This window comes from Sesamum indicum, linkage group LG11 (assembly GCF_000512975.1).
Source record: "Sesamum indicum cultivar Zhongzhi No. 13 linkage group LG11, S_indicum_v1.0, whole genome shotgun sequence".
NCBI lineage: Eukaryota > Viridiplantae > Streptophyta > Magnoliopsida > Lamiales > Pedaliaceae > Sesamum > Sesamum indicum.
In genome coordinates, this window is record NC_026155.1 from 7,612,938 (window position 1) to 7,625,846 (window position 12,909).

Consider the following 12,909-nt stretch of genomic DNA (forward strand, 5'->3'; position numbering starts at 1 on the left):
TTCTTGTAAGAAAACACATATTATCATTTAAACAATGATTCAATGATATACTTTTACACATACATTTAATTTGTAATATCCAAAAATATAGATATAGATTAGAAAGAAAGGAGTTGGGCATTGGTCGGTTGAGCGTGTCCGTATATGCTTTCCCGGGTTTTTGGCAAGCGTTGAAAAATGCAGCCGTTCATTTCCACATACTAAAAAATCCAAAATTGACTTTCCCTTTCCCGTTCTGTTTTCCCTTAGTGCAGATCAGACATGCACCCCACGTCCCATTACAACTCCCCAACGAAAAAGCTACTCCAAGATTCATCTGCACCCTTTCAGCTAAGGGAAGATCAGAAAAACCCTTTGTGTCGTCTGTTTCCTGCAGGAAGGGTTTTTCCTTTTCCATGTTGTTGTCGGAATCTTGATGAACCAAAATTAAATGTTCTTAGTACTTGTTCTTTTCTAGCAGCATTTGATCATCCAAGATGGTTAAAGAAGAGGGCGGCATACAAAAAGCCAGGTCCTTCCACTTTCGGAAGATGTTTGATCGACAGTCCCATAATGTCGTTCATGAGCATGCAAGTATAAGAATTGATGAAAGAATACAATTTATGAATGAAAGTGCAGCAGTGGCAACTGCCTTCATAGTTGCTCAGCAGATTTGCCTCTCTCCACTGCAGAAAGATGGAGCTAAGAAAGATAAGCAGGCTTCAGGTATTATTCCATGTCATGTTGATTAAATTCCTAAGGCTTCAAGATCGACGTTTTTGCTGGTTTTTTTCCAATGCAAGTACTTATCTTTTTCGATCAGTTTAGATATGGAATTGATGAAGGAAAGATTTTCTAAGTTGCTTCTGGGAGAGGACATGTCTGGTGGTGGGAAGGGTGTTTCTTCGGCTTTGGCCCTCTCCAACGCCCTAACGAATCTTGCAGGTAATCTCCGGAAAGGATTATCTCATGTTTTTGTGATCCGGATATGCAGAAGCAAATGAAAGAATAGGACTTCATTTGATTTAATACGTTGTAATTGCATTTCACCCTCTTCCTAAAATATAAATCGACAGAAATCTCTCTAAAAAAGACAATACGACGCCCTGAACTTTTAAAGAATGAGCCTGTTGCCACCGGCTTCAAGGAGTCGTGTCGCGTTGTTTATTTTTATTGAGATGCGTTTTTTTTTCTATTAATGTTTTCATGCATGAAGGGGGTCGTTTGCATTTAGCCCTTTCTTTGTTATACCGACGTTTTTTATAATTTGAATGGATCATCTTTTTGCTTGTTCTTGTCCGTTCAGATGCAGATCATGTTGCTAGATTGTAATAATGTATCCAAACTTTATGCTTGTCTCTAGCAAATAGATGATACTTAATTTGATCAAAATCTTTGCAGCTTCTGTTTTTGGGGAGCAACGGAAGTTAGAGCCGATGTGTGCAGAGAGGAAGGCAAGGTGGAAGAAAGAAATTGACTGGCTTTTAGCAGTTACAGATTACATAGTCGAACTCGTTCCTTCTCAACAGAAGTCGAAGGACGGGACTGATATGGAGGTAAAGTTTCACTGATCAATCCTATATGTTTGTTTGTTCATCCCAAGAAATGGAGCAGAACTACATTTTTCAAGACAACCTGTGTAACTTCTCGACATGGTGACATTAATTGCACGTATTTTTCGTGCCTCTGTAGATAATGGTGGCACAACAACGACGAGACCTTCTTATGAACATTCCGGCCTTGCGCAAGCTTGATTTAATGCTCCTTGTAAGGATATCCTAACTCCTCTTCCTGAAGTTTTACTTGTATGTTAATGAAAAATAATTCTTGTGGTTATGTTAGTTTGATTATTATATATGTATAATGATGATGAGCAGGATATCCTGGATAACTTCACGGATGAGCAAGAATTCAGGTACGTGTCGAGAGATGCAGATGAGTCCGAACAAGGGACCCTAAGTGATGAGAAATGGTGGCTACCGACTGTAAAGGTTTCCCCAGACGGCCTATCAGAAGAATCGCGACAATTCTTGCAAAAGCAAAAGGAATCTGTAAATCAAGTCTTGAAAGCATCCATGGCGATAAATGCTCAAATACTCGCGGATATGGAGATCCCAGATAACTACATTGAATCCCTCCCTAAGGTGTGTAAATGAACTTCAAGATTTTGTCAAAAACTAGAAAGGAAAAATCAAGTATGACACAGTTTTTTGGCAAACATTCATTTGATCTTTGTGATTGTGCAATCTTGTAGAATGGTAGAGCAAGCCTTGGTGAATCGATCTACAAAAGCATTACTGATGAGTTGTTCGACCCCCTACAGTTCCTTTCGACAATGGACTTGTCATCAGAGCTCAAAGTTCTTGATCTAAAGAACAGAATTGAGGCATCTATTGTGATATGGAAAAGGAAGATGCATCACAAGGATGGGAAATCTTCTTGGGGTTCAGCTATAAGCTTCGAGAAAAGAGAGCTTTTTGAAGAACGAGCAGAGATGATTTTGCTCCTACTCAAACAAAAATTCCCAGGAATCCCTCAGTCCTCACTCGAAATAAGCAAAATCCAATATAATAAAGTAAGTAGAGTTCTTGCAATCCACAAGCTTGCACACACAAACACACATATTCCTTATTAGAATTTACATACAAAGTTTCGTTTGTCGCCCTACAGGATGTAGGCTTGTCTATACTCGAGAGCTATTCAAGAGTGCTGGAAACATTGGCCAACACGGTGATGTCCCGTATTCAGGACGTTCTGTATGCCGACTCTATGGCTCAAAATCCATCACTTGCAGCGGCGACACCAAAGCAGTTGGGCGATTCCATGCCATCACCGACTTTGAGTTGCTACTCGAGCCCCCTGGCAGAGGCAGAGAAGTTGTGTTCTGCTGCAGAGACACCAACTTCAATGAAACTTTCAGATTTCATGGGGTGGAAGATGGGATTATCTGAGACTGAAATCAAGAAGAATCATTCATACTGTAACTTAGAGTCTTATGCTAAGACTGAAGAGGACAATATGATGGCCAAGCCTCCAAATATTACCACTAAGAAGTTTTCATATATTGACAAGATTGAGATGACTGTTTTGAGAAGTCCGGCAGCTCGCCATTAAACACTGATGAACAATGAAGTGATGTGCAAAAAGAGGTGGTAGAAAAGTTTGTGTTTGATCAATTGCATAGATACTCAGGATGATTGAAGAGTCAGTTGAGTTAGTTTACAGACATGGCTGCTCATCCTTCCAGCCGTGGATAGGGAAGTATAAATCACTCGTATGTCGGCCTCGATCAGAGCAAGACCAGTTTTTCTTTCCCTTTTTTCTTCCCCCAACTTCTTGTGTAGTTTTTAGGTGGTGGGATCTTGTTTACATGCTGACATTTCATTTCTTTGTTTGACACGATGACTGTTCTCATGGTTTGGACAACATGTTTCTTGATTATTCTGTTGTATTCTTGTACTAACATAAGATCATTGATTGTAGGATAATATTAGATTTGTTAATCCTTAAGCCACTGGTACATTTAAAGATGATCTTCACTTCTCCAATGCATGTCTTCTTGCCGTTTGTCCCAATGTTCTGTAAAGGAAATCGATAGTGATTTGTAACATGATTTGCTTGAAAAATGCAAAACTGTGAAGTCAGTCATGGCAACCATGGTTCTATAGCTACAGCATTGACAACTTTAGTACTGGAATTTATTGCAATTTCAGTCCTTTCGATGGAAATCAACAAGAAATATGTCCAAGTAATTGTGAATTTTTGTGAATTAAGGATTTTTTTTTTCCCAAATAGATACGAGACCCATCTCGAGGCGAGAGATGACAGTGTCTTTGATAGGATCATTATAAGTCTTGTATAGTGCTGTCAGAATATTCAATAAGGAATGTGGATTTCAAAAGAGGATCCGTCACCTGTGAGTATATAACAAATATTGTGTCCAAAAAGAGGTACATTTTTCGTTTAGAAAATGCTGTAAAATTATGAATATTGTGTTCCAAAAATTGTTCCAAACTGCGAACCAAAATTTTTAAAGGGTGCCGATAGAATATGGTAGTGCAATGGTGAACTTGAAAGATCATTAATTTGTTATATCACAGTAGAAGTTGTCTCCTAAGGTACAGTTAGAGAAAGCAGTGAATGCAGGGCTGATACATCAAGATGAAAATTGACATTTCCCAGTCTCCACATACTTTATGCAAGAATTTGTTTACCACGCCTTATAAGCATTGCAATCTCCTTGTTCTTTATCAGTTTCCAATTTATCATGCTACGTTTTACCTTCTGAGCCTCCTGCAGCTGCAAATACGTTGAGAACAAAACACATGTAACATTGATATGCAGATGGAAAGTAGCATGCTCAAACGACGAACAAGAACCGAAAAATTCTTGTTCATGAACAGTACACCAATCACATAGCAAGTATAATATTGCACTTGCCAAATAATTGGTTCAGGTTCGACCGAGTCAGGATCTACAACTAGAATCCGGCCACCTGAAGGCTGAAACTGGAAAGTTTTTCATTTTTTTTTTTACCTGAAACTGGAAAGCTGAGTGCTCGGCTTTTGGTGATACCGGTAGGCCTTCATGTGCCGGCAGCACTACAAGCAAAAGGGATAGAAGATTTAGACAAACACCTTACTTACATGCTCAATTCTTTTGAAACATTGCCTGGTTTGTCAAGATTTAAGCAGAAATAGGTACGATGTTTGTAGTCTCTGACTGCCCCAAGTGCAGGTGAAACTCCACTCTTTCTCTGCATGTTGCTGTTTGAACTCTCAACCAGAGCTGGCTTGCAATGATCAGTTAGCCGCTTGTTCGTCTCGCACGCGTTACCTTCCTTACCCTTAGCATCATCGCGCTCAGAATCCTTGTGCACACTACACGAAATATGTCGTTCTATCACGGTTAATTACCACGGTCAAAAGCGAAAGATCATCTTTCGACATAAGAGTTATTATTTGGATATATAACCTGCACACCGCGGTCATGAATGCCGAATCTTGTAAACCTGATGATGCACCACCGAAACAACACATCAGGGAAGAAACACGTACCGACAGCCAGCGAATTTAAACGACAGTAAACTGTTACGTACGCAGCGATGTGTAGCGAGAGTGGAATCTTGAAAAGCGAGCAGTCCAGTGAAGTCTTGGGAGGCCAAGTTTGTGAGAGTGTTGTTGGCATGTCTCAATTCTCTTTTTCACATCACAGACAATTCACTAAAACATGGCAATCCGCTAATAATAATAACGGCTAATTACACGTAGACCCTCTCTAAAAATTCAAAATTATATGGTTTTGAAATCACACTTACACCTCCTTCAAAAATTCTTCGTTAGGATTATGATGAAAAATACTGACGTTAGCAAAAAAAATATACATAAATTTTCAATTATTCCTCACATGTAATGTTCCCATGTATATTTTTTGTACTTACAAAGGAATAAATATAATATTAATATATGGAGTGAGGTTAATATCATTGCATTTTTCACCTTATATGTACAAAATTATTACACATAAATGTTAAATGAGGGGTAAAATTAAAAATTTATATAATTATTATGCTAATGTTAGGATTTTTCATCCAAAGGTGTAAATATGAATTTTTAAATAAGGTGTAAGTATAATTTTAAAATCGTTCCGGAGAAAAATATAATTTCATATTTTTAGAGAGAAATTAAGCATAATTATCCCTAATAATTATATATTAGAAATAACTGACCTGCTTCAGGGTGCCAATCTTGTGTTCTGTCTGAGGAACTGAAGTGGTCTTAGAAACAGTGTAATCAAGAATAGCTGATATGCTTCCGACATGATCAACCAATGTAGCCACAGCTCCGGATACGTACTCCTTTGTGTTTTCCACAATGCTGCATTATTAAGAGATATTTACATATCCAACGTCACATATAGGGTAAATTACAAGTGCCCGTCTCGAGATTTATTTTAATTACAAATACTGTCTCATTGTTTAAAAAATTACAAATACCCTTTCACAATAAGCAAAGATATATATAAGTTCAAAATGTCTTATTTTTTTCTAAGAGGTCAAACCAGAACATTTTTAAGCTTATTTTGCAGAAGTCTACCAAATACTTTACGGCATCTGATAAGCTCCCAACATTAATTATAAAATATGGGGGCACCACTCAACAAGGAGATTGGCGCCCTGAAGCAGATCAGTTATTTGCAATATATTATTATTAGGGGTAATTATACTTAAAGTCTCTCTTAAAATGTAAAATTATACTTTCCCCTAAAAAAATTTGAAAATTACACTTACATTCATTTTAAAAAAAATTCGTTTACAACTGACCCCCATCTATAAGGTTTAGACACAAAATGCTGACATCAGCAAAAAATTACATAAACTTTCAAATTTACCCCCTCATTCTGCATTTCCTTAATAATCTTTTTTTAATTGTAAGATGGTAAATTTAATATATATATATATATATATATATATATGATTAAAAGGGTGTAACTTTGATAAAATATTTTTCTTGAATTATAGGTATTGAATAAAAAAAATAGTCATTTTTTAATATTAAAAGTAGCTATGTTTTGTACATTTTTTACTTTCTATATGTAGAATGGAGTGTACACCATTATTGCATCTATTTAAATAGCCTAACAGAAGGGGATAACTAGACATTTAACATTCTCCGTCGACCCCAACGAAGGAGTTTTCATTGTAAACGAATAATTCTTAGAGGGAGTGTAACTGTAAATTAAATTTTCTTTGAAAAAAGTGTAATTTCGTAATTTTAGAAAAAATTTAAGTATAATTAACCATATCCATGCGTGGATATACAAAATCAAAACCTGAGATATGTTTAAGCAGCATTGCGCATGAACGAGTTGGACCCAATGCGTCCAAACCTTAATTAAATATATGGCAAATACAATACATTTATCATGTGATTCTTGTACAGTTAAAAAAAAAAAGCGACGAATCACAAAGTAAGTGCAATACACATATTATGTAATTGATTTGATTCAACTAAACATAAATAGTTGAAGAATAGTTGAGAAAAAGGACTTACAGTCTCTTGTGTTGGGAAGAGAAGAAAGCTGTTTCCCAATAATCAGCAGCATGGTATAGCTGAGAACTGAAGTCCCTTAGCTCCTGCAAACACCACTTAATTATTCCAAAAGAAGCAGAAAATGAGTAGCAATTATGTGAAAATATGACCAACTTTGAGAGATTTGTGAAACTCTGTTGCACTATCAACCAACAACTTTGCCTCCTCCTCCATTCTCTTATCCCTTTCTTTTACTCAATAAAAATCAAACCAACTCATACATCACTTTCTTCTTCTTCATATATACTGCTCAAAATTTTGGAGTGGTCCATCAATGTTGTGTTCTTTTTGCATATATTATGTTGTCTTGTAGCAAAAATGTCTGTGGATGAAGATAATGCGCCACGTTTTTAATGTAATTTAATTTTTTGTGATATTATAAATGAGCAAATTATTCTCCTAAAAAAAATAGTAATTTACCCTCTTCTGTTTTTTGAAATAAAGAATTCAGTTTAAATTGCTTCATTTTAAAAACATAGGAGGGTGAATTACTGCATTTTAAAAAACACAGGAAAATAATTGCCCATTTGTAATGTCATAGGGGGTTGCTTGCATTTTTCTCATTCCAAATTAGTACTTATTTTTTCCCTATGTTCGTAAAATTGTTAATTTAGTTCCTTTTTTTTAAGTAGAAAAATGTTTTTGTGTATTGAATATGATGTAATTATCTTATGCAAACTATAGACCCTTTTGAATATAATAATAATATATTGCTTAACTTAAAGTAACAGTGTCTTTTTTTTTATTTCAGTTGTTAAAAAAAATCAAATTTGTGAATAAATTTTTTAAAAGTTATCTAATATGAAAATATAATAAAGTGAGAGATTGGTGTCTCGTGAGGCAGTTTGTTTGCATATGGAGTTGGAGGATTTTGGAATGACAGAAGAAACAAAGACAAAGGAATATTAATGTGAAGAGGCCCGTGACTTTCTCTTCTTTGCTTTTGACTTTGAATTGATTACATGCACCACAACTTTATTCATACTTTTCATATATAAAAAAATAAAATGAGTTTTTTGCTATATTATAAATTATTATAATTTATTAATCGTGATTAAATTTATACTAACAATCATAATTAATTAAAATTAGAGTAAAAATTTAAATTTTTAGCACAGTTAATCAATATTCGTCAAACATTGGCCATGATTTTAGGCATGACTAATGTTTTGACCGCACTTGCAAAAATAACAGCTAATGGGTGTTGTAAAATCATGATTGATTTGTATTTGACACGATTTTTTTTCTTTTGGCCATAATAGTTAATCGTCGTAAAAAATTACATTTTTTCTAGTGTATCTGACAATTTGACATAGAATTTTGAAGTGTAGATGCTATAAATGCTCCCACGAGCGAGTTTGTCTCTAAAGTCACTCGACTTTTCATCTTCGTTTCTTGATCTTATCATCTGTGAAATTTGTATTTTGTATCACTTTAAGTTCTCGATCAGCTTTCCAACAGAAAACGTCGTCGGAATATCAGTTTTTTTAGGGCAAAATGATTAATTAATTCAAGTTTTATTTTGCACTTTAGTCCCTTGAAACACCTGTACTACACCTAATTCCATGGTAAAATTTGAATTGATCATTTTTCTCTTAAAAAAATTGAATTTTTGATAACTTCTTCACTGAAAAGTTTATTAGGGGATCAGAATGAAGCAAAATACGATTAGGTACCTAACATCATACTAGTTTTTTCAAACTAGGACATGAACTAATTATACTAACTTTGTACATAGTTAGATGAACTTTCGTGCTTGCCTCGACTTACACTTAAAAATTTTATAGGCGTTGTGTAAAGCACACAACCGCTAGATGTGGCTCTTCCGCGGTTTTCGATCAACTAGACGAAAACTAATGACCTCTTAACCAACTTCCTCAACCTGAGAATGAGAGAGAATCTACTCGTTCTAAAACGTTGGAGTTCTGGTGCTGTACAAGTATGTTTCCTTCTAAATAATAACCAAGGCCTCAGACTTCATCAACGCCTTAAATTTGGAAATCAATCAGACAAGCTCCAAGATTCTCTGCGGCCTCAAGTTCTGAAACGATCGAACCATGATTCTTGGACAAAGATGATAGTACGACAGTTTTCCCACTTGAACTTAGTTCTTGAAGTTGTGCTTGTCTGTGATCATGGTTGCCGTCTCCAGCCAACTGAGGTTCAACCTGATATTTTGGCTGTCCGCTGATACTTCTTTTACTCTTCTTCGGGTCAGAAAGATGGGAATCTGTGGAGACGGTAACATCATTAAATCTTTGTTTCATCTGTCATACACAAGAGAGCATCAACGGAGATATGCTTTGGAACATAAACATTCATATCGTGCCCATGAGAAAAGAAAATTGATTTCAGTAACTCCTAACTAAGACATCTTAACCGGTGGAATGTAATAAAGCACATTATCCTTGAGCTGCTTGGGAAATAGTGCCGAAGCAAACTATTCTTGAATGTTAAACCATGACCATAATTTAAAATAAATCCTGCACACCTTTCAAAAGGGGAAAACATATGAATATTAATCTCGATTATTGGTATCCAAAGCTCATGAATTGACAGTCAGCAGAGACAGTTTGATGCTATGAAATATGAGGGGCAAATGGCCATTACAGGAAAATAGTGCAAGATATGGTAGAATGAGTTGAGAGAGTGAACTTAGCAGAATGTCATCTATAAGCATGCATTTGGTTGTTTCTAGTAAGTATGAACAACGGGTGTCCCGGAGCTGGAACCCATGGCATATGCTTTCAGATTATTGTGTATGGTGCAATCAGGAAGTGTTGTTATTCTGAACTAAAGTTGCAGAGAAAACATTGTGTACAAACCGTTCAAAGTTAGCCCAAGTAGGAAATGTACATGTTAGATGAGATGTTTGCCATGAAGGTAAAGTACATATGAAATGGAAACAATAACACATAGCATGTAAAGTTGGAGTCTTTTGAAATAGGCTTTACCAACAGAGCTAGGTCATATATATAAATATCTCTGAGGTAATCACAGAAAATATGACAGAAACTTAAAGAGTATTCGTTTATACAAACCAGTGCTATAGAAGACAATGTTATCGGCTATGTGAATCTTGGGTATATGGTGAGCTAGGTGACTGACAAAGAGGACAATGACATGTGGCCGTAAACCAGACAGCTTCAAGAATATGAGTGGTTTTGATAATTGAGCAAATTGTTTTGCTAGAGCAAGACTTTTAATAAGAATCTTGGTTATTGAATGCACTATTAAGATGACACAGAGCCCTAAAATCCCTATATAGCTTATGGCTATGACATCATAATACATAATTTAGTTTCATATACTAAGTTAGATAACTTATATTCTATCTACCTCAATATTTTACTTCACAAATATTCAATACAATTTGCAATACTCGTGAAAATTGAAAAAGAAAATGTAATCGGCGTGAAGATTTATTATTAAAGACAGGGGAAAAGTTTGCAATCCGTTTATAAGAAAACATGTCACTTCCATCCGCAGATGTTCATATTTTCTAAGTTCCTAGCTGTATCAAGCATTTGTGTTGAGAAAGACAAATATACCGACAGTTAACTCTGGTCAAAGGTAGGCTGGAGGACATAATTTTAACTTTATTGCCAGATATAAAGTTTATGTAAGAAACAGAAGGAGAAGTTCCATTAATACAACTTAAATAGGAAAACTCGATTTTTTGCAGCATGAGGTTACCTTTCTCTACATCTGAATTATCTTGCTCCGTCAAGCTTGAGTTTGCACGAGTACAGCATAACCATATTCTTTCATCCTCATTTTCAAGTTCGGACACAACGGGAATATGCCAGTGACCTTTTTCTGATTCCTGTCAAGTTAACATCGATAGAAATGGATCCAATTTCTTAGAGACTTTAAGATAGATGGGCAGAAAAACTTTTCAAACTGTTTTAAGTGACTCTTCCCTGGATAAGACCAACTTGCATATGAAGAGAAATTGTTCCGAATCAAATGACAATTTAACATAGATAGAGAAAACAGGAGAATATTGTGTCCCCGAATGATACAACTTGAGCAATTGAAAAAAAAAAGACTAAATTAGATCTTGAGCAAAAACATAGACTATCAGAATACATACATGGAAATACTTATGTCACATAGGTCCTTAAAGAATTTCCCCAATACAGGAAAAGATTCCTGTATTACAATAAGTTTATACTTGTCTAATTTGGTTGATCGTGTTTCATTCGTATGAAGAATACAACCCTATACCCATATTCGACTCTATCAATGTCTATGTTGGCTAAAAACTTGTACAAAAATGCAGGCCATGAGTAAAGTGAAACTAACCTGTATAACGACAGAACATGGAGGCGGCATGCGAAATATTGGACCAGTTTCAGTAAAGCTGAAATGAACCTTCAGTTACACAAAGGAGACCCAATTAGAACGATAGAAGTTATAAAGAAGTACCATTCGTATTGGTAGCTCATCAAGGTTTTGATTAATCGATAGTTAAAAATGGAGATCAATTAATCAATAAAGACAGATAAGAACTGGTGCTAAGTTTTAACAGTCTACAGCACATTAAAGCCACTATGATGATCAAGCATAGTGGAGCTTCCAGTCTTACATGTGATTCTCAACCAATAACAAATGGGACAGGTAATAAAGCAGGATTACATATGCACCAACTTGATTAGCATTTTTGCTAGACTTTGAAACAGTACAAGTGGATATCAAGAACAATATCTCCATATTAATGAAAAACAAGACACAAGAACTCTGGTGCTAACTATATTTGTAATTACTGAGAATAACGTAGCATCAGTCTCCAACACTAACTCACCTGATGCCTTTCTTTCCACTTAGGGAAAAAATCGGTGCCCAAAAGTTGAAACAGGTGATCTCTCATTTCATCGTTGGTCACAATTAAGCATCTAAACTTTATAGCTGCATACAACCAGTACCTAAAGAACAAGTTATTTTCTATTGAACTTGAAGACCAAATGGTCATAACTACAAATGAAATATACCAGTAAAAAAATCATTATACGCGTTCTTACCAATCATCATTTGATCCAGTAGGAGTTGCATAGAGAGCATCAGCATTTCTCCACTTCTCTATCAACGCTTTATTGAAAGGTTCATCCATCTTCTCCCCCGTAATACGTCTATTATGCAAAACAATGAGTGGCCATTTTCTAGATGGAAGCATCTGGCGGATTCCATTCACAACAGCATTGACCTGGCGATGGCAAAGTATAATTAGTAATTAGACATAATAGCTGATACAAAAAGAATCATGGAAAATCAGTACTCCACCATTTGTTCAGCAAAGCACTTGCCTTAGATGGTTTGAATCTTCTTTGGCTGTAAAGGCCAACATTTGCAGCATCCACCACTGCTTCAAAAGGTCCATAGTAGTCAAGCCACTTCTGCAAAAAAATATTGCTTTCATTTCATTACACTGGCCTATGGATCTAGGAAGACAGAAGAAAAATATGGAACTGGCATACTTGAAATTTCTGAAAGCTTGATTTTTTCTCTCTCTGCGCAGCTATAGCAGCCACTGATTTTGCAAAATTTTCAGTTTCCGCTGGATCAAGGTCAATGGTAACTAATTTTGCTCCACAACCTTTGCATAAGCCATCAGAACCAACAGGTGAATGGCGGATGGTCCATTTTCCTTTACCTAACCAACCCTTTCCATGCCAGCCACCTCCTCCATTTTCCATTGCTCGGATGATTAGTTCTTGATCCCATTTTCTTTTACCAACCCTTGAAGCTACCTTGCTCTTAAACCACCTCTCGATTAAATCTGCTGTGGCTGGTGAGACCTGCCTCACACTTGTTCTAAGCTTGTGCAGAACATAGTAGA

General features: G+C 35.8%; 3 protein-coding genes across 4 annotated transcripts in view; 1 reads left to right on the forward strand and 2 right to left on the reverse strand.

Moving 5' to 3' along the window:
• Positions 263 to 3,420, forward strand: LOC105173523 (rho guanine nucleotide exchange factor 8). Its single transcript, XM_011095295.2, has 7 exons — positions 263 to 705; positions 808 to 924; positions 1,381 to 1,535; positions 1,672 to 1,746; positions 1,857 to 2,123; positions 2,234 to 2,554; positions 2,650 to 3,420. The coding sequence occupies exons 1-7, from the start codon at positions 477 to 479 to the stop codon at positions 3,091 to 3,093; spliced, it is 1,608 nt and encodes a 535-aa protein (XP_011093597.1). The 5' UTR covers positions 263 to 476; the 3' UTR covers positions 3,094 to 3,420.
• On the reverse strand, positions 4,045 to 7,321 carry LOC105173524 (protein ABIL4). The gene is made up of 8 exons (XM_011095296.2): positions 7,185 to 7,321; positions 7,032 to 7,114; positions 5,708 to 5,855; positions 5,078 to 5,177; positions 4,954 to 4,990; positions 4,684 to 4,859; positions 4,516 to 4,580; positions 4,045 to 4,278 (listed from the first exon to the last, which is right to left on the reverse strand). The coding sequence occupies exons 1-8, from the start codon at positions 7,242 to 7,244 to the stop codon at positions 4,174 to 4,176; spliced, it is 774 nt and encodes a 257-aa protein (XP_011093598.1). The 5' UTR covers positions 7,245 to 7,321; the 3' UTR covers positions 4,045 to 4,173.
• LOC105173525 (proteinaceous RNase P 1, chloroplastic/mitochondrial) overlaps positions 8,809 to 12,909 on the reverse strand; it is a 5,791-nt gene continuing 1,690 nt past the window's right edge. Inside the window, exons 1-7 of one of the 2 annotated variants that reach the window (XM_011095297.2) lie at positions 12,548 to 12,909; positions 12,377 to 12,466; positions 12,095 to 12,276; positions 11,878 to 11,998; positions 11,379 to 11,447; positions 10,767 to 10,896; positions 8,809 to 9,300 (exon numbers count right to left, since the gene is read on the reverse strand). The exon at positions 12,548 to 12,909 is cut by the window's right edge and continues 1,684 nt beyond it. In XM_011095297.2, coding sequence (XP_011093599.1) covers positions 9,059 to 9,300; positions 10,767 to 10,896; positions 11,379 to 11,447; positions 11,878 to 11,998; positions 12,095 to 12,276; positions 12,377 to 12,466; positions 12,548 to 12,909 — 1,196 coding nt within the window. In that variant the 3' untranslated portion in view covers positions 8,809 to 9,058. Of the gene's footprint in view, positions 9,338 to 10,766; positions 10,897 to 11,378; positions 11,448 to 11,877; positions 11,999 to 12,094; positions 12,277 to 12,376; positions 12,467 to 12,547 lie in introns of both variants that reach the window. The other variant, XM_011095298.2, reaches the window with a different exon arrangement.